Source organism: Terrapene carolina, unplaced genomic scaffold (genome assembly GCF_002925995.2).
Source record: "Terrapene carolina triunguis isolate 2854851 unplaced genomic scaffold, T_m_triunguis-2.0 Scaffold68, whole genome shotgun sequence".
NCBI classification, from domain to species: domain Eukaryota; kingdom Metazoa; phylum Chordata; order Testudines; family Emydidae; genus Terrapene; species Terrapene triunguis.
The window spans coordinates 59,601,592-59,626,364 of record NW_020664419.1 but is presented as its reverse complement, the minus strand read 5'-3'; the positions used below and the strand labels follow the sequence as shown (position 1 = coordinate 59,626,364).

Below are 24,773 nucleotides of genomic sequence, written 5' to 3'. Positions count from 1 at the left end.
AGTATCTGGCAGCATCCCTTCCATATATCTTCATGAGCAGTAAACTCAAACAAACAAACAATACAAACCAAACTGAGCAGCTCCAATGTTACCCCAGCCACCTTGTTTAAAGTGTTCATCCTACATAATCCCATTTTACCTAATTAGCTTCCACATGGAGTACCTCCTTAAATTGACTCTGAAGCCTGGCTGGGAATTAACCCCCCTTCCACCTCCTCCCAGGGACACAGAAAAATCTGTTCACCCTGTTACAAAAATATAGTGACACATTAACCCTGGGATACCTTCAATTGTGCAGTTATCTTGTGCACACGGAGAATGTGCTAATAATCAGTTCAAGACACTTCACCTCTCTGCCTCTGTTTCCCCCTCTATCCTTGTCTGTCTGGTCTATTTAGGCCCCAATCCTGCAAACACTTAAGCACGTGCTTAACTTGACTCCCAGTAGTAAAGTTAATCATGTGTGTGTAATTGTTTGTAAGATTGGAGTCTATGTGTTTGTACAATCACTAGCACAATAGAGCCCCAGATAGCAGTTGGGACCTCTAAGCATTACTATCACACAAATATTTAAAATAACAACCACCTTTTTTGGTTACTTAGTAAGACTATTTTAGCTGCAGCATTTTGAACGGAATGGAAAGGTGAGAGCTAGAAAGCGGGGATATTGCAATAGTCAAGGTGAGAAATAACTCAGGCATGAAGGAACCAAGGAACCAATCATTTCCTTCATGGCCAGTTGTTTTCTGAAACTCTTCAAATGTTTATAGTTCACTTTTGTTTACTGTCAGTTTCTAGTAAATTTCACCATCTGGTTCTCAGGCAGTAGCACAATGCAGGGATGAGGAGGTTACAAATGCTGCAGGGGGGTGTTTACTAGTATAAAAATGGTTTATAATTGTAAATTAATGGAAACAATTCTATTGTTCCTAGGATTAGTAAAAAATTGTTTTCCCCAAACCTACCTTTGGGACCAGCTTTTACCTGACAGTGGCCAGAGCCAGATCACCCCACTGCATGGGGAAAATGCGAGGTTCCCAACCCATTAATCGAGTAGGTAGAAGTGGGGAGAGGACAGTGGAACAGGCATGGAGAGGTCACCTCCGTAACCCAGAGTATCCACTTTCTGAGCAATGTCCCCTTGTCTCTGGGCCAGCTCTGGGGCTACCCTGCTCCCACTTCCACTATATGCACAATGCTACTCCAATGAAGCTATGCTGCTAGAGACAACCCTGGCTCCACCTCCTTCTGCCCCTGGAATCCCAATATCCTTCTAATTGGTGGGGGAGGGTAAAGTGAACCCAGAGATTTGGGATTTCTGAGCAGAGTTCTCTTTCCCTCTTTTAACACTACTGAATAAACCAAAAGAAACAAAATCCTGCCGAGAAGCATTTTAAGGGCGGTAAATCCATTCTCCATTGAACTTGGTTTACTAAACACACTTTTATTCATTATTGCCCATTCACTCTTTGAAATTTTAGTGAAAATGTATCCGAGTCAGAAGCTCCTGTGACCCCACTATAACTTTCAACAAGTTTTAAGACACCACAACAAGCAATTAGTGTTGAATGATAATCTTTTGATATTATTTAGTTTCTTCTTGCCTAAAAATAGAACATTAAATCAGAGTGATGTGTGTAATACTAGTATAGTACAACTGCAGTACTTCAGCAGCATATAAGAAAATAAGTTATTTTTAGACTAATGTATATTATCTGAGAGGTCTAGCTTTCTATATAAACCTGGAATTTTATTTAGGTAGATGTTGCAAGGAGGCTGATGCTCTATATCGGGAAGCTGGGTCCACTACAGAGAAGAATGGGAGAAGGAAACTAATGGGGAAAGCTATGAGTAGAGTTCAGTATAGTTTTATATAAATACCACACACACACACACACACACACACACACTGTTCAGAATCATTCTGGTGCATGGAAATTAAAGTTCCATAAAAATCTATTTTAGTACTTGAGCTCTCAACATAGGAACCAATAATTTGCAAACTAACTGCACCTTGGGACACTATAAACCAGCTATTTTTCTTTTGTAAACAGGTTTTATGACAGTAGATGAAAGAAAAAACTTTGATCATCTTAAGTCTCCCCATCTTAAATACTGGATTCCATTTGTCTGGTTTGGAAATCTAGCATCTAAGGCACGAAAAGACGGTAGAATTAGAGATAGTGTAGACCTTCAGACACTGATGAATGTAAGTAGGAAAAATAAATCTACAGAAACAGATACTGAAATCACTATGCATTGTCTGTTCACCTATATAACTTTATCTATTACATACAACTTTCCAATCTTTTCCTCCCCACCTCAGTGGACTTACTCTAGATTTATACCAAGTGTGTTTGTCTACGCATGTACTATGCACAAAACCAACTCCACCACCAAGTGCTTAATGTGACAATATTTATATAAATGAGACATAATTGACTGAAATACCAAATCAGTGAGCAAAATTCTGCTCTCACTTTTACTGCTATAAACCAAGAGTAACTCCACTGTAGTTAAAAAAAAAACGCAAAAGATGGAGAAGTTGTTTATCTTTAGGGGGCTTATTATTTTAATTTAATATTTTTTTTTTTAACAAAAACAGTGCCCAAATGTATCATGAAACAATCAATAACCCTTTTTTGTAATGTAAAACATATCCTCCTGCCAATATCTCTGGACAGCATACAAATTTGAAATAATGGAACAAGAGATAATTTGTTAAGAAGCTAAGCATTCCACCAAGCTTCTTAAGTCCATTGTACAACTGAATTTTATAATGTGTTGATGATCTACAGAATATTATTTATCATATCCATTTCTAATTCATCAAATTTGGTGCAGACAGAGTATACTGTTTTACAGCCTTTCATTTATGTGAAATGAATTGTGACAAACCCATTATTATTTTTGAGCGAATGTCACACATTTTGTTTTGTTTCCTATTTAGGAAATGAATAAGTACCGGTCTTGGTGTAGTCTTCTATTTGGTTATGACTGGGTTGGAATTCCACTGGTCTACACACAGGTACTGAGATATTACCATTCCCAAAATTTGGATCAAGATTTTCAAAAAGAAGGGCTTAACGTTAGATTCCTAAGTCCATATTTAGGCACCCACATAAGTGACCTGATTCTCAGAGATGCTGAGCACTCTGCAGCTGCCATCTTGGACATGGTCTCTAGGATGATTGGCCAGATATTTTAAGTTATGTTTGATGTGAAGGTGCTGGGTGGTTTGGGAGGCTGGGAAGATACTGGGAGGTTTAATAAGTTGAGGGTGGGTGGGTTATGAATTGTTGTTTTGTGTTTCTGCTATATGCATTCCCTGGCTACCAATAGATCATGTTGCCATTTTATTTGTAATGTTTATCTATAATATTTAAAATACTATTGTGTGAGGCACCCAGCAGCTTTTGGGAATGTGGTGCCTTATACATAAAGAATGATTATTATATTATTTTAATGTAGCTTTTATTTGTTGCAGGTTGTCACTCTTGCGGTCTATACCTTCTTCTTTGCATGTCTGATAGGACGTCAGTTTTTGGATCCTGAGCAAGGATATGTAGGACATGACTTGGATCTTTACATTCCAGTCTTCACACTGTTACAATTCTTCTTCTACGCAGGATGGCTCAAGGTAAGCTATATTTGTCAACTACAACAACAAATAATTGATTTGGCTACATCTTTGGGGAAAGGTAGTAGGCGAAATCCCCCAAGTCAGCTCAAGTCAAGGGGCCAGATTCAAATTTGTTGTAAATTCATTGAAGCTGAATTGTGTTACACCAAAGGATAAATTTAGCACAAGGTGTCCAGTGGCTGATCTTCAGGAAGAGCTTAGAAAATCATCCATTACATTTTCAATCCACCCAAGGCGGGTCTTACAATAAGTGTGGTTGCAAGAAAGGGTCAGGATCCTGAAAGTACCTTCTGCGAGGAGGTGAGCACTGAAAACTCCCAATGAAGTACGGCCTGGATCCACAAAGAGACGGAGGTATTGTAATGCTCAATTTTAGGCACATAGAAAATCACAGGCACAACAGTGTGATCCACAAAATCTGAGTGAGGTGCCTCGGCTCCCTATACAATGAATGGGAAGAGATAGGCACCTAAGAATACTATCCACAAAACCATCATGTTAGGTGAATCCCTACTAAGCTAGCCAATGGGAGATGCTGACAAGAGGGGTGTGTCCGTCATTTCTTGTGGGAATACATTAGGCACCTGCCTCACTCCAATAAAACAGCCTGAGGAGGAGGTGGTGCTGATGCTGACATTATACGTTTTAGCCCAGTGGTTAGAGTACTCACCTGGGATGTCAGCCTGAGGGGGAGAAAGGATTTATGGAGGGGTCAAAAGAGTGCTTTAGCCACTGAGCTATTCTGATGTGGGGTTCTCTCAATCTCACCCGTCAAAGCTGCTCCACTGTGGCTAAATAATGACAGAGTAATTGGGGCCGGGGGACTGGCCACCGAGTCTCCCACCTCCCAGGTTTGTGCCCTATCCACTGGACTGCAGTCATTCTCTCGTTCTCTGTCTCTTTCTGACCCAATGACTATTTAACTATGAATCCAAATTAGAACAACTTCAACAGGACAGACTGAGGGAGCCCCAGATCAGAATATTCCATAGCTCAGTGGTTAATGCACACTCCTGAAAGGTAGGAGATCCCAGTTCACTTTCTTCCACTCTGCCTGAGGGGGGAATTGAATCTGGGTCTCCCACACCACAGGTGAGTGCACTAACCGCTAGGCTAACAGTTATAAGGGTGGTGGTAGGAACAGCAGAAGATTTTGAAAGGGCCATGATCCGGTAGATGGCCTCTGAGTAGGGTGACCAGATAGCAACTGTGAAAAAAACGGGACAGGGGTGGGGGGTAATAGGTGCCTATAAAAGAAAAACACCCAAAAAATGGCACTATCCCTTTAAAAACAGGACATCTGGTCACCCTACCTCTGAGCACCATTACAGGGTCAGGCCCCATGGGCAAGATAGGTGAGGAATACCTAGCTGCTCTCAGTTCATGGGTCTCTCTGGTGTTTAGGTGGGAGATGGGTGTCCAAATACCTAGAAGGAGGCATCAGTGCACGTGTCCAGAGGCAGAAACTTCAGCATCAAGGGAAATTTTACACACAAAAATTAGGCATTGAGTGAATTTAGGTGCTTTCAGAGTTCAGCAGCAGCCAAGCCGGGTTTTTCTGGATAACAGTGGTGCCTAAAACTAGGACTTAGGGCCCAGATCCACAGAACTATTTAGGGTCCTAGGTGCCACTGAAATCAATGAGAATTAGGTGTCTAAATACCTCTGAGGATCTGGGCTATGTGCCTAAATCTGGGGATTAGGTTCCTACGTACCTTTGTGGATATGGGCCTATTATCCTTGCAGAATCCAGACCTGGGAGTTGGACAATAAGATGGCCAAAGAAGGGTGAAAATTTAGGCCATGAATTTCCTCCCTCTCCAATTTTGTGTCCAGTTGGGGAGATGGTGTTGCAGAGGTGGAATGGGGCGCAGGGCTCTAAACCACTTGTTTTGCTTATGGTCAAAGTCAGCCTGCCTTGTAGAAGCCAAATGGAGTTACCCACTTTCGGGTGGCAATGAAATAGTGACAGCTAATATTGACTACACTACTAGCACCACATGAAGCAGTTCATTAAAGAGCGGAGTTGCAAAAGAAGTTGGATTTTTTTATGGCCATTGTTTTGTTTTGTAACAGATCAGTTAACATCTCCTCATCAGGTGTGTAATTAAACAATTAAGCAATATTCTCCCTATTGATTCTTGCCCCTGCAATTAATAACAAACTAGATTAATTCAAAGGGAAAAAACTGAAATGAAAACTCAACCAGGCAGTATTAAGCAAATTCATATATTAAGCCCAACAGTCATGTAAATCTCACTCTTGCTTCGTTAAATCATTACTGTAAGCTTTGAAAAGCTAGTTGGCATTAGCACAATGATAAAAATTGTGCAAAACCAGCCAGTTTTAGGGCCTAATATGGGAAGCCCTCTGGGGGAGTTCTGTAAATGGAGAGAATGCAGGGTCAGTCCCTTTGTCTGGAAGCATTTTCTTTGATTTTGATTCATGCAGGTAGGCCCATGCCTATGTATCAGGTTCAGAAGGACCCTGAAACACAGAGTCAAAATCAGTCAGAATTGTCACATTGTACCTGGTTTCATGTTGAAACCATGTGAGACTGAATCTTTCCATAAATCATCCCAGGTTCACTCCAAAGGTTCACAAACCGTTTGTAACCAAACCACGCCAAGTATTTACAGTTTCACTGTCTGTCATGCACGTTTTGTGCAATTCTGTGCTAACACATATACCGAGCTGCAATGTAATAATAAATACCAAAAAACCCCAACACCTTATGACACAACTCAGCAAAACTTTGAAAATTCAGAATTAAGTCTTACATTCATTCTTAGAAGAAATAGCCAAACAGTGAGTGTTGGGGGGGTTATTATTGGTTTATGCCATGAGCTTAATGCTACTTTAAATTTAATGACTGGGATGGCATTTATGTTCCTTATTTCCTTAAAAATATATTTAAAAAAAAAAAGAATAAAATCGTTCATTGTATGTTATCAAAAGCATGGACTTCGTTCTCTTACCTTGGGAAAAATCCATGGCAGTTAGTCTGATCCTGCAGTGGGAGAATCAGGTACCTTTTGTTTTCAAAGGTATAAATAGTTGTGTATGTATGTTATAATACACACTTAGGAGTAGAAACACAGGCGTTTTTTGAAGGTGCAGAAACTCACCCTGTTAAATGCATTTATGGGACTTATTCTCTACTGGGTGTTCTTCAAGATTTTATTGATAGTATACCAAGGTTAGTTAGTATATTGTTAGTATATAAGGTTTCGTAGTATGTTGTATACTACTGTTACTATACAAAGGTTTTATTGTTAGTATACAAAGCTAGACTGGGCCAGTCTTCCTGAGTCTGCTGCACTGCTTCTAATTGTGACTTATGAACAGTGGAGTTGGACCTCTAGATTGTCCATCCAACAATGTAATCATAGAAGATGAGAGATGGGACCTTCAGTTTTGGAATGCTCTTTCCCTTAATCTATACCAAAGTCCATCTATAGCACCTTTTCTAGTTGGGCTCAAGACCTCTACCAGCTTGGCCCTGGCAACTTCAGATATAATTTTCATAATAAAAATCACTTTATATCAAAACCCAAAAATGCAGTGACAGTCTGCATAAACTTAATTTAATAACAGAATAAACAAAAAGAGGAGCCATTGGACCGCTTTTACAATTTAAACAAAGCTGCCACTGAATTTCCAGTCTGCTGCTCCAAAAGTGCCATAGAATTCAGGAGTTTGGCCAAAAATCCTGTTTGCGACAAAGTCCACAAGGCCTTCAACAGGATTGCAGATAGAGTCTCGAACCACTATTTTGCAGTTCAATAACATAAACATGGCTAAACTGGTCTCCATTCTTAGGCTGTGCATCTGATTTGTTACACATACCGTACATGGGACAAGATTTCCCATCACATGAGATGCTTGTCTCAGACTAATTTATAAGCCATTCAGCTGTGATAGCCAGCAATCCAAAAATAGATCTTCGCTGTACTGCACTGCATTCATTTTCAGAGGATGATCTCATGGGCTACATGCTGGTGGCAGGTCAGCCAGTCAAAAGGCCACAGCTGAGGTTTTCCCGGCCACTACGCCTGAGTGTGCCTATCAGCTTCTGTTAGGTGCCGTGCGTGCTGTGGGGTCGCTGACTTAGAGCTAGCGGAGGAAGTGGCTCCACTTAGAAGCCACGAGACAGCTTGTTCTCTGGTTTATTTCTATCCAAACAGCAACATAGTTATTCTTGCAATGTTAATGCCACGTACCAAAGGCACCTGTCCCCTCCTCCCTATCTGAGTCTGGGCTTTTAATTCTCATCTTCTCCTAGCTAGTGAATGAGACCCAGCTACAGTTTTCCTGTGAATACTGAATGGCATGATGTAGAAAAATCTTTAATATATCGCAAATACTGTACACAGGAAGTGATTCTTATTACTACTGTTAGTTATTTGTATTATGGGAGCACCTACTGATTAGAGCCCCACTGAATGGGGGCTGTACAAACACTTAGGAAGAGACCCTTTCCCCCAAAGAGCTTCCAATCTAAGCCCTAACTCTTGCAATTTACTATGTGCAGTTTGAGTACTGCACCCACACAGAAACCCATTGATTTCTAAGGGGCTCTGGGTGGGCCCAGCAATTCACCCCCAAGCTGTAAATTGCAGGATTGAGATCTAATTAGACATGACAGACAAATAGTGGGAGAAAATAAGTATTTGTCTCTCCATTTTACAGATGGGGAATTGAGGCCCAGAAAATTAAGTGACTTGCCCAAAGTCAAATGAAATCTGTGGCCGATTTGGGAATTGACTCCCAATCTCCTGGGTTGAGGGCAGGGCCTTAACCACAAGACCCCAATACACTGTTATAGCGCAGAATCAGTGGAGAGGTTGAAAGGGGGAAGAGCCTTCTCCACACAGCCCAAGCAAGCAAGATTTGGGAGAGTGACGAAGACCATTGGAGATCCTCCTGGTTCATTTATGACACCAAGACCCCTAAGACTCTCAGTCACTAACACATCCAGTGCTCCCCCACAGAGAACAGCTGAAACACCACAGTGCCCCTATGATAAACATAGATTATAGATAAACATACCTGTTCTGTTCGTTCCCTCTGAAGCACCTGGCATTGTCCACGATCGGAAGACAGGATACTGGGCTAGATGGACCATTGGTCTGACCCAATATGGCTGTTTTAATGTATACAGCCCTTCTTTGTAAGTGGAGCATTCCAAAGAAAACAAAGGCCACACTGTGGAATTCTTTCCAACGTTAATACAAAACCTGGCCCTGCCCGGGGCTTTCTGGGATTGGTACGACTTCCCCCAGGGATTGTTCACAAAGGCTTTGCCAAATTAAAGCCAGATGTTTGACAAGAAAGAGCAAACATAAGGGGGAAATGATGTGTCATTTGCCCCTTTCTCTAGGAGAAACCTCTCTGGTTCTCTCCTTGCTCTGAGGGAAGGAAGCATTATATGTGCCCAGTCGTCTTCCCAGCAAAGCTGTCCATAGCCCTGTACTGCAATCCTGACTTTCCCGTGGGCTACGGGCTGTTGAAGGAGAGGCTGGCAGGAAACACCCCCAGCTTTAGGGCAAGTTCCAGCCCATCCTATTCTTAAAACTTCAGTCTCAGGCCCTAAACCCAGTCTGAGTTTCCCACAAATTTCAAACCGTCTCCAGAGATCTCTTCCTCTCCCTGTGACCATGTCCCCCATCCTACAGATAAATCTTTTTTCAGAAAAAATTGGAGAAAGCTATTGCCAGCTCAGGCGGGTTCCTTTACCAGCCAATTGCAAAGACCTTGTCCCAGCCCCCAGCCTCACACTGCCCAGTTACCATCACTACAGAATGGGATCCCCTGCTTCCCTGAAGGCCAAGCCTCCTTCTCAACTTAAATGATTTCAAAATAAAATTTAAAATAATTCGGTCTGAATATAAACAAAATGTAGAGTCTGTTTTCTGTTTGCAATAAGCAAGGTACGAGGACACCCTGGCTTTCATTGCATTTCATTTTTAAGGCGGCGTGCTTTTCTCAACTAACACCAGGCTAGAGAGAAACACTCAGTATGACTCGGGTGTGGCTGTGAGCTCAACAATAGAATCATAAAATATCAGGCTTGGAAGGGACCTCAGGAGGTCATCTAGTCCAACCCCCTGCTCAAAGCAGGACCAATCCCCAGACAGATTTTTACCCCAGTTCCCTAAGTGGCCCCCTCAAGGATTGAACTCATAACCCTGGGCTTAGCAGACCAATGCTCAAACCACTGAGCTATCCCTCCCCCAAAGCTAGCTCATCAGGGGGCCATGCTAACCAGATTTAAGAATGGAAAGGTGATGTGGCTGATTTCCAAGAGATTCCAGCTGGGTCGTTTTGAGCAGGGTAAAAGACTATCATAGACAGTTGAGAGGGCTGGTCCTCTGAGCTGCTTTTTAGACAGTGAGGCCATCAATCGGCATTCAGTCACCACGTTGATAGCATTGATTGTTCAGGGAGGATTGCATGAAGGTTGCCATCCTCCTCCCCTTGAGCAGGCTAGTAATGGGATGCAAAGCCTTTAGCTGCAAAATCCCCAGTTCAAATCCAGTCCAGGTCACCACTAATCAAATGTTATTGCAATCATGTAGGTGTCGGGTGACTGTGTTGGGGCACTCCCCCACCCCAATCTGGAGAAAGCTAACAAGCCCCTCTGGGCTCACCTGCTATCAGACAGGCACACCTGCAGGGTCTGCACCAGCTGGAGGAAGCAAGTTTAAAAGGAGCGCTTGTCACAGGAAGAAGTGCAACCAGGGGGAAAGCTTCTGTGCCCCAGCAAGCTGATGCTTGTTCCAGAGTCACTGAGAGGGGAAACAGCTAGCAAGCCTCTGCTGCCCACAAGGACAAAGCAGACCTTTATAAGGAAACCAAGAGACTGAACGGCCCCTTAAATGGGACCCAGAAGGGCTAGACTAAAGCTCCCAAGTGGGGAAAGGACTTTTAAAGGGAAAGAGACTCTAATAGCCTGACTGTGACCCTAGAGAGAGGCCCAGTTTATCACAGAAACCTTCATGGAATGAACAGGGGGTCTCCATATAGTTCCTAGGGCATTGGTGTCCGCTTTAGAACCACCACAGTTGTGAGTGACAGTATCGCAAGGAGAGAATAGCTCAATCTCATCTCTAAACGTGGTCCCCCCAGATCAATTTGAGATGCATTTGTTGGGCAGTGTGGGAAAAGCGTCCACTAGCATTGCCTAGGTACTGTATATTTATTCTACAGATCTACAGATGACTTCATTATCCAGCAAGACAAGGTGGGTGAGGTAATATCTTTTATTGGACCAACTTCTGTTGGTGAGAGAGACAAGCTTTTGAGCTTACACAGAGCTCTTCTTCAGGTCCTGAAGTAAGTAAGCTCAAAAGCTTGTCTTTCTCACCAACAAAAGTCGGTCCAATAAAATATTACCTCACCCACCTTGTCTCGCTAATATCCCGGGACTGACACAGCTACACTTCATGATCCAGGACAGTCAATCAAACAGCTTTCATGACAGCTAAATTCAAAGCTGGGACCCAAAGGTGAACGTTCCCTGTGTTCAGAGGAGTACAGATCTGTTTTGGTTCAGGCCTACCTTTATGAAATATAGACACTGATTTTCTTAAAGGTACCTCCTGAAGGTGTAGTGACTTAAGGCCGACTCTGCTGCCCGATAGGAATAACTTTGTTAGTTATTTGGTGCAGAAGCCTGAGATATGTTAATTCTATCAGTGCAGCTAGACTGGCAAAACATCACAATGGAATTCATGTTGGGGGAAACAAGGGGCATGGGAGAAAGAGAACATGAAATCTTAACAGTCAGCCTCTTCTAAGCCCTTTTAAGGCAACAGCATTAAGCGTTGCATATTAGCATTTGTTCAGCCTATGATTTTAATTGTAGGTTGCTGAGCAGCTTATTAATCCATTTGGGGAAGATGATGATGATTTTGAAATAAATTGGTGCATTGATAGAAATTTGCAGGTCAGTATTTTTTGTCTCTACTTTCCTCTCTTCTGTTTTACTGCAATATATTATAAATGTATTCCTTATAGATCTGAGACACTAGCTAATGGGATGGACTGAGAGTTATACAAAATGATTCTTTACCCAAAGGGGATCGTATCTCCAGAATCCTCCATGTTTTGTTTTTAGAGACGGTATATTATTAATTCACCATTTCATATGCCTTGTCTGCTGGGGAAAGGATGCAAAGTGAAGACATCTGAGCTGCCCTCTAACCACAAGTTCATTTCATGTAACCCTGCCTGTACTCACCAATTCAGCCACATAGGATATCCTGGAAAGACTACTCTGAACCAAATTCTGTTCTCATTGACACCTTTGCAAACTCACTGAAGTCAATGAGGTTGTGCCAGTGTAATGGGTAGCAGATTTTGGTCCTATATTTGTACAGAGCAGGTAAATAATTTACAGGAGAAGTCAGCACTGCCAAATCTGCAGTTGAAATTATTCCTACATTTCTTATGGCACAAGTGTGACCCTACACCCAGGAGAGTAAGGGCACATGAAGAGTTCCATTACTTCCCTGCATGGGCAACTCACGTTGCAGGTAGCAGAACAGGAAGATGACCAGTCTCCATGGGGTCACCACTCCAGAGCAGGTGTGTAGCGAGTGGGGGTGGAGGAAGGAGGCACAAGGAGTAAGGGCAACTGTGGCTCCACCCCTTGCAGTGTGCTGGCCAGCTCAGCTGAGCCAGCATCATCAGAGAAGTATCTGCACCTGATACAGGGCTCTGAGTCACAGTCTTGGCCATTCCTGGGGGAATGCAGCTAAATACAACTTGTTACAAAGTCACAGCTGAGCCCTTTATTTTTACATATGTAAGTCAATGGTACAAGGCTGTTCACGTGCTCTGTTGGGAATATTTTTAAAAATATGGACAATGTTTGCTTAAAGGTTCCTCTATGTGAACTTCTGCATAAGAAACATCTCTACAAATAGCACAATAATAGTCCTCATACATTTCCTGAAAACATGGCACATCAGAGAATCACGTGACCATTTAGCTAAATAATCCAGTTAATAAGAATGCTTGCTGGAAAAGTTAATTCTTTATCATTTGTGATTAAATGTGATGTAATATGAAGGGAATTGTTTAGCAAACATATGGGGCTCTATCCCATTCTAATTAAAGTCAATTACATTTGTTGCCGTTGTGGGAGCAGAAATAATCTATTTTAGCTTTTTATATAGTGCCTATTAACATGGAGCAGGCCTGTAGCCACTATGTACATTTTACATAATTTCATAAAACATATTTCCTAAAGAATATTTCCCATATAGCAGGAAATAGTATATTATACACAAAACCATATTTAAAGTAGTGTAATTACAACTATGATCCCAGGTCTCACTTCTGGCTGTGGATGAAATGCACATGAACTTACCAAAGATGGACAAAGATATTTACTGGGATGATTCAGCTGCTCAGCCACCATACACACTGGCAGCTGCCGATTACTGTATTCCATCTTTCCTTGGATCAACTATTGAAATGGGGTAAGTAAAGCTGCCATCTTTTCATGATGTCATTAAGGCTACAAAAATGTGTATCCAATCATCTTAAAGGCCTATGGATCTTTAAATGTATATCATGCATAAATGTGACTTCAAAGTTGAAGTTCAACATTTAAAAATATGTGATGGTTTCTTGTCATGTGCACAGAAGTGTACAAATTCAACACCTGGGAAAGCTCAGTGGCCATTAGAAAACTAGTGATTTAAATGATCCTTTTAGGAGAGCGACACGAACTTAGCCCTTTGTTTTTTTTGTGGTATTGTAGCAGTATAAAACAGCATAAACCAAAGAAGCAGCAAGGTTTTTCATAGAAATTTTCAAGGTACTAAATCCTCTGTGTACATGATACAACAATTAACACAATACCCATTTATTTGCTTGTTTCTTGTGCAGACACTCCCTTTCTTCTTGCTGGGTAAGATCATTTCAGACCTTTGGGAGATAAACTATAGAAATGGTTTTCTGACTTTTCAATTAATAATAATCCAGAATTGTTTTCTTTCATGTATACCAACCCTATTGCAAAGAACCAGCCAGAGTATGTGACATTGCTCGTTGTTCTGGCACTCTGCGTCTACACCGCTGGCAGAGGCGTGTAGTGTACGGGCAGCTACCCGCCACAGTGAAAAGCAGGCTGTGTCCACACTGCGGTCTGTAGCTACATGTGTCAGCGAGGCTCTGGCAGAGGGGAGGCAGCGGAGAAAGGCTGTTTTCCCTCCTGCCAGACCTTTTCCGCACTGGCGGTGTCTTTTCTTGAAATGGAGAAAGGCTCTGGCAGTGGGACACTACACTGGTATTTTTAGCAGTGTAGATGGAAAGGCATGACTTGGGTGAGTAGAAAGCTGTGTAGGGTGTGTATTCACATACACGCCCTTCAGGAGTGTTTATACTTTACTCACCTAAGCCACGTCCCTCCATCACCGCTATTTATACCTGTGCTGGGCAGTATGTACACTACACACTGCCAAAAGAAACATGCAATATAGATGTACCCTCATAAAATACGGTGACAGGCCAGACAGAGCATGAAAAGCTGAGTTAAAACGCATATGATGTGCTCTAGTGTAAAACAGATCGGTGAACATGAAGAATATCCTGTCCCTTTAAGAAGCAAACAAATACTAGAGCTGGTAGAAATTTTTCATTTGAAACTTTTTTTAAAAGCAAAAGTGGCTTTTTCAAAACCTAAAACTTTCATTTTTTTTTCAAAAGTTTTTCACTGAACCCAGAAAGGTTGACATTTTTGGAGGGGTTAGTTTTTTCTCCTTAATCCTCTTTCTCTCTTCATCTACTTTTTTGCCACAAAATACAACAGAATGATGTTCAGGATGTTTTTTCCTACTTTTCCTTCTTCAACTTTGGAAAAGTTACAGAGTAGCAAAAGGAAAAACGAAGGGAAAAAACACACGTTGGCCATCATTTGATGTATTGCATTCCGTGAAGAGAAAGGGGGAGGAGAAAAAAGAGGAAAGGAGGGGACCCACAATTCAAACTTCCGACATTTTTATAAAAAATATTTCATGAAAAATATAAAAAACATATAAATTGTTCCATTTTAAATCCTTTGAAATCATAACAACTTTGAAATTCTATATTTTTCCCCAAACCATTTCTCCATTTTTTTCCAACCAGCTGTAACAAATATAACAAGGTGTCCTTCAGCCAGAGTTCAAAACCAAGGTCTAAAGGTATAGCTTGTTTCAGCCAAGTCCAAAACAAATATCTCAAGCATGGCTCACGTCAGCCAAATTCCAGAGAGGAAGAAGATTCACCACTCTCGGACTTCATTCTAGCTCTCCTCCTAGGGACAAGTCTATCCTCCCTGGTGCTCTCTGCCAAACTAAATCCTCTGCTGTCACAGAGCATCGCATTTATAAGTAGTGGAAGGAATTAATCAATCCCATCAAAGTTGCCATGGCCATACCTGAAATCCCTGCTCTCAGGACAGTCAACTGTGACTCTTCTTGTAGTGTTCCCTCCCATTGTCTTTACACCCCATGGCAAGGACTAAATGTGCTCCACTCCCGAAATGGTGTGGCTGCATTAACTCATCATTAACCTCAGAAGCCAGTCAGAAAAGCAGAAGCTAATGGGTGGGATTTTCAAAAGGACCTAAGAGACTTGGAGCACAGGGCCCATTGACTTTCAATGGTACTTCTGCTCCTAAATCACTTAGGCACTGTTGAAAATCCTACCCCATGCTCAGTGCTTAATTTGTAATGCGAGAGGTGTCGGGGCTCAAGCAATTAAGTGCTGGGGCTCAAGCAGTATTTTTACTTTCATAACTGAAGCAGCAAGCCCAGCGGTGCCAGAGCTATGAACTACCAAGCCTAGAGGTGCTGGGGTTATGAATTGCCAAGCGTAGAAGTGCTAGGGCTCCTGGCACAAATTAAACACTGTCCACACTTCCAGGAGCACCATTAACTTTTGCCTGAGACTCTTCCTGATAGAATGAGGAATATACTGCACAGAGCAACTGTTCTTCTCCTGCCCCCGCAAAGCTCTGATCATGTGGAGCTGCCATCAAGGAGCGCTCCACTGTTCTGAGACAGGAGGGAGAACCAATCAGCATTGACTGTGCTCCTCACCCCTTTCAGTGTATCTGAAGATTTTCAGACACACTTCGCTCTTATTTGCTCCTCCTATACCTCGTGGAGGCCCTTTATTAGGAACACATTTGTTCCTTAAGTTCTCTGACTCTCATCACTCACTGTTAACGTAGCTCTGTTCCGCTAATGACAGGCAGACAGAAAATGGATCATTATATAAACCATATTTTCCATTTAACATGAAACCTTACTGCAAACACTACACCTCTTGTGACTCTAGAATAAAAGAAATACAGAGTGACACACCCTGCATCGCTTTATCTTACAGGCTGTCTGATACAGAGTTCCTCCGTGGGGAAAACCAGCCCTGGGATGATGAGAAATACAGGCGACAGCCCTCAGTGCTGAGAAGAGTTAAGCGATTTCTGAGTGTCCATGAAAACTCTCCTTCCCCAACCAGGAGGCGCTACAGCAGACAAACAAGTGAGAACTCGGTGTTTTTCCCTGCTCATGAAAAGGGTCACATCAGCAGTTTGCAAGAAATGCATTCTAGAGGGAGACATTTTTCCTCAAAGGTCAAGAAGAAATATGAGCTGGCTGACAGGAATCCCCGACTGCATGCTAGCATAGATCTAGCAACTATTAGTGAAACTAGCAGAACCAACATTTTAGAGAGCTACCAATCTAGTGAGAATGACACAACAACAAAGATATCTTTGCCAGTCCCTGAAGCAGTTGTTGCTACTACTGAGGACAGAACACTCAACGCGTCAGACAGCCAGACTTTACAGACAGACACCTCCACAAACATGTCGACAGAACAGGCTCCACCAGGCAGTCCAACTGAGCCACATTCTGATCCTGTGGATGCACCACGACCTCATTCAGAAATGGCTATGTCTTTTACAGATTCTGGGCAGCATAAATCATCCACTGTTGTAACAGAGGAACCAAAACCTGATTTACACAAAAGTATGACAGCAGATGATAGCAAAGATCAACACAGGAGCTCTGAAAGATGTTCCCCAGACTTCCATATGCTCAGTATTACATTGCATACAGATGCTGCACCTCTTTTATTGGATTTTGGAACACCCTCTGGACAAAGCACCTTAAGTGGTGAAAGTAACATTGCTGCTACGTCTGCTGCTAGAGATACCGTTGATATGCATCACTTATTGGAACATCTGGATGCTAAAGAAACAGCTATACTAGAATTCATTAATGAGAAGAATGAAGGAAATCTCTGACAAGGTTGTCAGAATCTTCTAGATTCCAATTCTATTCTATTATTTACAGTGGGGGGAAATGTTTAAGAGCCCCTGCAGCCATTTGGGGGTTCCCCAAACACAGAAAACTTTCATTTTGCAAAACAATTGGAACTTTGTCTCTTTTGAAACCTGTTCTTATTCAGATTTTCTGAAAATACAGAAATACAAACACACTGCTCAGACCACACATACAGTACGTCGTACGGCTGATCTTATTTCCAAGGAAAATTACTCAGATTGCTATGTTAAAGCTTTCCTCTCTCAATGAGGATTCTGGCAGGGCAATATTAAATTTAAATTAAAACAAAAATCTCAGCCAGCCGGGAGCCTCATTCCCTGGATAGATCTCACCAGCTGGTACCCAGCTTTGGCAGTGTTCTTCGGCCTTTCTCTCAGCACGGACTCCACCTTTGAACATGGCTCGGGAAAGGGAGCTCATGCTGTCCATGGCCATGATGGAAAGGGGTGTTTTCCCTCTCTTTCAGCAGTGGGAAAGGAGATTTCTCTCCAGCACATACACGCCCAGCCCTTCTCTCTTGGAATCCATCCTTTTGCAAATCAAATTGCTTTTATAACACAGCCAAGTAATTATTTCCTCATCAAGTCTTATTGAACTGTCACGAAATAGTAAGGATAAGTGTTAAGGAATCATACTGATGTCCTGCCAGTACAATTCATTAACAACACATCCCTCCTCCACCATCCGGCAGTGTGGATGGCTCCAAAGGCAATGGAACTAATGCAGTTACTCTACTCATGGCAGGAGGTGGAGCACCCTCCCTGGGAGTGCACAGCTCCCATGTGCCTGAAGCACTGCTCTGTGGCTTTCTCTATGGTAGCATAGGAAGGCCTGAGAAGTGTGGGGTGTGACCAGTGGATCCACAGCTCTGTAGGTTCACTGGCCAAACTCCCCTCTGTCCTGCATGAGGAGAAGGATGGATGTAGCTGCAGGAGGGAGTGTATCAGCAGCCACAAAGCAGTTCCACCATTTGGGTAAGAGGATTCCATAGCCAGCCCCCAACAGAACACAAGCCTGAGGAAATGGGAGTCTCTCAGGGGAGAGGATTTGAGCCAGGGATTCCAGGCCATTGTTTCTTTTGTCTCTTTTCTCTCTGTCTTTTCTGATCGCAGAAATCTCGCCTAATCTCCAGGGTCCAATCACCATCTTGCCACCATCCTCATCCTCAGAGAAGAATGAGGGGGGATTTGATAGCTGCTTTCAACTACCTGAAAGGGGTTGCAAAGAGGATGGATCTAGACTGTTCTCAGTGGTACTAGATGACAGAACAAAGAGTAATGGTCTCCAGTTGCAGTGGGGGGAGATTTAGGTTGAATATGAGGAAAAAAAATTTCACTAGGAGGGTGGTGAAGCACTGGAATGGGTTACCTAGGGAGGTGGTGGAATCTCCTTCCTTAGAGGTTTTTAAGGTCAGGCTTGGCAAGGCCCTGGCTGGGATGATTTAGTTGGGGATTGGTCCTGCTTTGAGCAGGGGGTTGGACTAGATGACCTCCTGAGGTCCCTTCCAACCCTGATATTCTATTATTCAACCTCCTTTCTCTCTGCTTCCAACAGGCTCGTAGTTGTACTGGAACAGAATAATCATCTGCTCCATCCCAGACTTCAGTTGGCCCTCCCTCCCCCACAGTACTCAATTGAAACAAAACTGAGCATATTTTCCCCACTCTTTAATTGTGTTTATCTTTCATTGCCTGCCTCTCTAGTAGGCTCCACACCACATCTTTTACATCAGTGCTTGATCACACAACTTCTGATCAATGATTTAGATGCTTGGCCTCCTCTTTCTTTCTTTCACACCTGTTCCGCTAACCTCAAGACCAGCTACTGCATCCAGCTGGTTGGCTGGACAGAGTTGTCATTCAAATTCTCTCCCCTCTCATTCGTAGCTGAGTAGAAGGCTTGCTTTATAGCCATGTAGTAGGCCTGCTTTATAGCCACATAGTAGGCTATAGCCGTGTAGTAGGCCTGCTTCCGTTAATGTTTCATTCATGCTTCCATTACATGTAGCCACGCACCAAACCTGGACCAGCAGTGTAAAAGCTTAGCGTCCTCTCACAGGGCCTCATAACACTAGAAAAGGATACAGTCCAGTGGGAAAATGCTTACAGGTGTTTCACAAATAGCAACTAATTACAGGAATAAATATAAATATTCTGTCCATTACTTGTACAGAATGGGACTTAGTTATGGCCATTTTCAAAATTTCCTCTTATTAGTTAGTTTGTGAGCCCACTATTGCATTCATCTGGGTGCTGAATTATCTTTTGAACCAAGTTGGTCACCTAAGCACCTCTTGCTACAATTTTTTTAACATTAGTTTAGTCAATTGACTAATTATAACACTAGCAGCCCCAACAGTTTATGGTTCACGTTTACCAGTATAAACAATGTAAGCGATTTATTACATAAAAAAAAGCTTTTTTTTTAAATGAAGTTGCTTTGGCTGTATTAAACTATGTCAAGATATGTCACAACAAGGACCTGACCAATAGTGTAGGCCACTTTGGAAAACAAGAGCATCAGAGGGCAGGAGCTACAGATGTTTGTGAAACTGGAAAAGACTGGGGAGAAAACAAGGGTAGAACAGAGGCATATGTCAAAGCAACAGTTTGTTACCATCTCCTGGGGTTAATCTTGGAGAAGGTGGGATATATGACCATAATGTCTGTGGTATGATGAGCCAACCAATACTGCAGCTTTCTAGGTTTTCGCATTCTAAGTCAGAATTCAAGAACCCAGAATGTTCACATTTTATGGAACTTTCTGGCAACCCTCATTCATATATGACAGAAATGTGAGTTGACTGTAATTTTCTGTTAGAATAATAATTTATGTATATCTATATAAAGGAAATGTACAAAATGTAATTCAACTACTTGTCTAAGGAAGCAAAAATATCCAGGCTGCTGCTAAATAAATGATACAGCTTTATAATGTCTTATTTTAGGACCAAATAAATGAAGTTTATCTAAACAGAAGTTTGCTTATGAGCACTTCACATTTTAAAAATAAAATTGAGAAAAAAGCATATACACAAAATAGACGTGGAGTAAATCATATTTGTATAGCTTACCCTATTCTGCAAAAACTGCTCAATGGCAACTGTATCTTGTGGTCTGGGCCATAGCCTGTCAGATCAAATATATGAGGTATAGTCCTTTACTGATGAGTACAGAGCCATGACATTATAATACTGGGAACTATAAATACCTACTATAGTACACATTAGAAACCAAGACCAATATTCCAGAGATACCTGTGCATAGACTTTCTAGGTCTATAACAACAAAAGCTTCAAGTCTAAAAGTCCATGTGTCAAACTTTGTCAATGCCAGAAATGGGTCTTATATTTGTTCAGAACCATTAAGCTTGTCCTGAAGTACAGCATTAGCAAGTTTCTCAACTGATACTGCTCCATATTTGTTGGGTCCAGTGCTCTTCTTAAAGGATTGGTTTCCATAAAAGGGAGACTACATGCTGTGCTCCCATATCTGGTAACTGGTCTGGAGTATTGCATCTAAAGGCAATCAGTTTATTGGGCCCAAGGCTTGAGTAGGAATATGGCATCCCCAAGAATATGTCCTTAAACATGGAGATTATTTTGAAGTATATTGTTAACAATTGGACCTGCTCACTTTGATGTGGGCTAGGTGCTCCACATGTCAACCCTTACAACCTCAGAATTGCTATTCTATAGGATTGGGTATCTGGGCATCCTATGCACTAGCCTGCATAGTAGGTTTCATCTGGCAGAATCTTCCAAACATTAGCCCAGATAATTCAGTTCTGACTAATCAGAACATAGTTATCAGAGGGAACACACTGAACGCATAATCCTGTCATTCAAGAGAGTGATGGAAGGAAACTTAAGGAAGCTTGCTGTAATACCTGTACATTTCCATAGCCCCAGAAGTCTCTTTTGAATACAGCTGATTGTTTTTGCATTCCAGAGTTTAAAGTGAGTGTCAGAAGTGATGGCATAAAGTCTCATTTGTAAATGACTGTGTCTGTCATTTCAAACATGTATTTATCATGGAAGTGCCCAGGGGACCAAGTGATATACTAAGCACTGTACAAACACAGAATAAGAGTATGTCCACACTGCTATGGCAAGTGTGATTGCAGCTCTGGTAGGCATAGCCTTGGAGTTAAAACCAGCAGCGAAGACGCAGTGGCATGGGCTTCAGTTTGGGCTAGCAAGCCGAATATGGAGCCAGAGGGACCAGGCAGGCTTGTAGAGCCCATGATGTGCTAGGTCAGAGGTGGGCAAACTATGGCCCGTGGGCCACATCTGGCCTGCGGGACTGTCCTGCCCGGCCGGCCCTTGAGCTCCTGGCTGGGTAGGCTAGCCCTCTCCTGCTGTCCCCCCTCCCCTGCAGCCTCAGCTCACCGTGCCACCAGCGCTCTGGGTGGTGTGGCTGGCTCCGGGCACGGCTGCCAGTCCTGCTGCTTTGAGCGGCATGGTACGAGGGTGAGGAGCGGGGAGGGGGGGTTGGATAAGGGGCAGGGAGTCCTGAGGGCAGTCAGGGGATGGGGAGCAGGGGGCGGTTGGATGGGGCAGAGGTTGTGACGGGGGAGCGGTCGGGGATGAGGAACGGGTTGGGGGTTGGATAGGCGTGGGAGTCCCAGGGGGCCTGTCAGGGGACGGGGGTGTGGATAGGGGTTGGGGCATTCAGGGCACAGGGGGGTTGGATAGGGGGTGGTGTCCCGGGAGGGGGGTGTCAGGGTTGGGGGTTCCCGGTAGGGAGCAGTCAGGGGACAAGTAGCGGGGGGGGGTTAGATGGGTGGGAGAGTTCTGAGGGGGGCAGTCAGGGGGCGGGGGCCAAGCTGTTTGGGGAGGCACAGCCTTCCCTATTCGGCCCTCCATACAGTTTCGGAATGCCGATGTGGCCCTCAGGCCAAAAAATTTGCCCAACCCTGTGCTAGGTAGATTAAAGCTATAGTGTGGGTATTCCGAGCCGAGCTGCAATCACACCTTCCATTGCAGTGTAAACACACTCTGAGACAGACCCTGCATTGAAAAGCCTCCAGTCTAAACAAACAAGACAGACTGGGCAGGGGAAAGGGTAGAACACACAAGCTGAGTGAGCAACGTGACAATGGCAAATGTCATGTTACTTCCACAAATTTTGTTTATTTATTTATTTGTGTATTTAAATCTTCTCAGTGGTGTGCTGTTACGCGGGGCATAGCTATCTGGAAAGACAAATGAAGGGAGAGAGTTGGTGCAAACAGCCAATCAGCACAGGGCAGAGCGTGGTCAGAATAAGAACTGCAGAAGGCAGTCTGGGGAAATCATCAGTTTCTGTCATTCCCTGCACAAACACATGCAGCCACTGCTCTGCTGCCTTCAAGTCTCTGGCTGGCTCCGCCTTGCCATATGTCCGTGGGGAGAGGGACACCACATGGTCCTAGTCCCCCAGAACAAGAGGTCAATATAGTTCTGGGGCCAGGAGGCTCTAGGGGTGGAAAAGATGGCTCCAGCTGGGACCCATTTTACCCCCTGCCTGCCCAGAGGAACAGTACCTACTTAAACTGCCAGCAGCCAGTGGTGGATTAACGCACAAGCCCACAGGGTCTGTGCCCAGGGGCCCTGGCCAATTTGAGGGGCCCCCATAGGAGCACCAGAATGTGTGTGGAAGTGGAGGGGCCACCTGCACTGGAACTGTAGCCCTGGCCGCTGTTCCTCCTCTGCCCCCTGGCCAGAAGCTGGAGCCACGCCATGGTAAGAGCCGCCTAGGAAGCCCAGACCCTCCACCTGCCCTGGGCAGGGGGCTGGGGTGCCTAAGAGCAGCATGTCCCCACCCCCCGGGGAGTGCAGCCCATGGCAGGTGGAGGGTCCAGGGCTCCCTGAGCAGCTCTTACTACTGCCTGGCTCCAGCTTCCGCACTGGCCAGGGAGTCGGGGCTGGGGGGGGGTGTCCCATGGTGGGGGGGGCTAAGGCCCACATCAGCCCCCCATCAGGAAGAACTAGCAGGGGCTGTGCTTCATAACAGGGGAGCTAATCACCTTATCAGCTCCCACACTGCAAAGTGCAGCCCCTGCCACCGCCACTCTGTGCCTGCCCAAGGCTACTATGCCCATGTTAAAAAATGGGGGGCCATGTCCCACTCCCCCCCCAGTTCTGGTTCCCTCTGGGGTCTGGGAGTCCAAACTGTTCTTTGTGACCAGGGCTCCAATAAATCTTAATCTGCCTCTGCCTGCAGCTGCTGGGCCACCTCTCTGCGGAATGCTTCCCACATAGGGTGTGATACTAGTGGGTGCAGCAACCACAGAGAAGCTGCCCTGACCGTGTCAGGTGGCAACCAAGAAAGAGAAGTCAGTGTATGAGACTACTCCACGCTTCCTGTTCAAGTGGGAGCCATAGCACATTTAGAACCCACATAAACCAGCCCTTCACAATACTTAATCTTCTAGACCAATAGTTAGACTGCATATCAGGAAACTAAAGTAACAAAGCTTTACTTACGCTGGGCATACGCTGCAGGCAGAAAAAGACTGAAGGATTTATGTAATCCTTGAAAATCAACTTGGGGCCGGGTATCCTTCTGTTTGCATGAGCAATATGCTACCTACAACAGCTGTCCTGCCCTACAGCCTGTCCCCACAGAGTCCTGATCATCCCCAGCAGACTCTGAGCATGTGGCATTGCCACAAATGGACATTCAATGGCTCTTGGGGGAGAGGAAGAGCCATTTGGAGCATGTTGCTTGGGCTATGTGCTTCCCTCCCCTCCCTTTTGGTGTCTTTGGGATTTTCCCTTCCTTTTTTTCATTGATTTCCCCTCCGCCATGCCTCACAGCCGGGGGAAGTTCCGTCTACATCACAAACAGTAACATGTTCTGCGTAACCCTGGGCAGAACACAGCCCTGGTTAACTTATTTTCCATTGAAAGAAAAGGTAAAATGAAATGAAAAAAGCACCAACTCAAACCAGTTTTTCTTGATCAAATTTTATTCATTTGTATGTTAATAACTAGAATCAGATCTAACAAGCAAGATGAATAGTCAAATAGGTATAAATCAGATGAATTCATTATTGTTCAATCAATTACACAACAGAGGACAGCTTGGCTCCCCATGGCTCGGAACTATTTTGCATCTCAGTCAAAACTGCTGCTAATGATGTCTCTCAAAATGAGGAACAGCACAGGCCTACATTGGGGTCCTATTTTTGTATCTTTCATGGAACAAGGTGATGCTACGGTGTCATTCCCACATAACAGTCTCTCTCTTTGCAGCGATTGTGCAATACAAGCTTCACTGTCCGATTTCTTGCCATGCAAGTGGATGCCAACCCCAGCTGTTTCAATTCATCAAAGTGTGGAGATGTCAGGCACTAAAGACAGCATCTGACTGACAGTGGTGCTGGAACAATTTGTATAGTGGGGACGCTGAGAGCCATTCAACCAAACTGTGAACCCTGTATATGATGGAAACTACTTCAAGCTGGGGTTACTGCACCCCTAGTTCCAGCAAGAAAGTGTAGAAAAAGAGCATGTACCTGAGGGAAAAGACAAGTCATAGAGAATAAGTAAGGAGCAGGAAATCACATTTAAGTGATGGTAGTAAAAAGAGTCGGGATTGAGGCTTGCTGCACATAAAGAGCATCTATAAAGGACAGATTTCAGAGTAGCAGCTGTGTTAGTCTGTATCCGCAAAAAGAACAGGAGTATTTGTGGCACTTTAGAAACTAACAAATTTATTTGAGCATAAGCTTTCGTGGGCTACAGCCCACTTCTTCGGATGCATAGAATGGAACATATATTGAGGAGATATATA

At 43.7% G+C, this 24,773-nt stretch overlaps 1 protein-coding gene across 3 annotated transcripts in view; it reads left to right on the top strand.

Moving 5' to 3' along the window:
• The window catches only part of BEST3 (bestrophin 3), a 37,899-nt gene extending 19,667 nt beyond the window's left edge, over positions 1 to 18,232 (top strand). For all 3 annotated transcript variants that reach the window (XM_024212659.2, XM_024212660.2, XM_026648795.1), the window contains 6 exons: positions 2,055 to 2,209; positions 2,951 to 3,028; positions 3,488 to 3,640; positions 11,514 to 11,594; positions 12,983 to 13,134; positions 16,031 to 18,232. In XM_024212659.2, coding sequence (XP_024068427.2) covers positions 2,055 to 2,209; positions 2,951 to 3,028; positions 3,488 to 3,640; positions 11,514 to 11,594; positions 12,983 to 13,134; positions 16,031 to 16,952 — 1,541 coding nt within the window. In that variant the 3' untranslated portion in view covers positions 16,953 to 18,232. The remainder of the gene's footprint in view (positions 1 to 2,054; positions 2,210 to 2,950; positions 3,029 to 3,487; positions 3,641 to 11,513; positions 11,595 to 12,982; positions 13,135 to 16,030) is intronic.
• Positions 18,233 to 24,773: the final 6,541 nt, after the last annotated feature.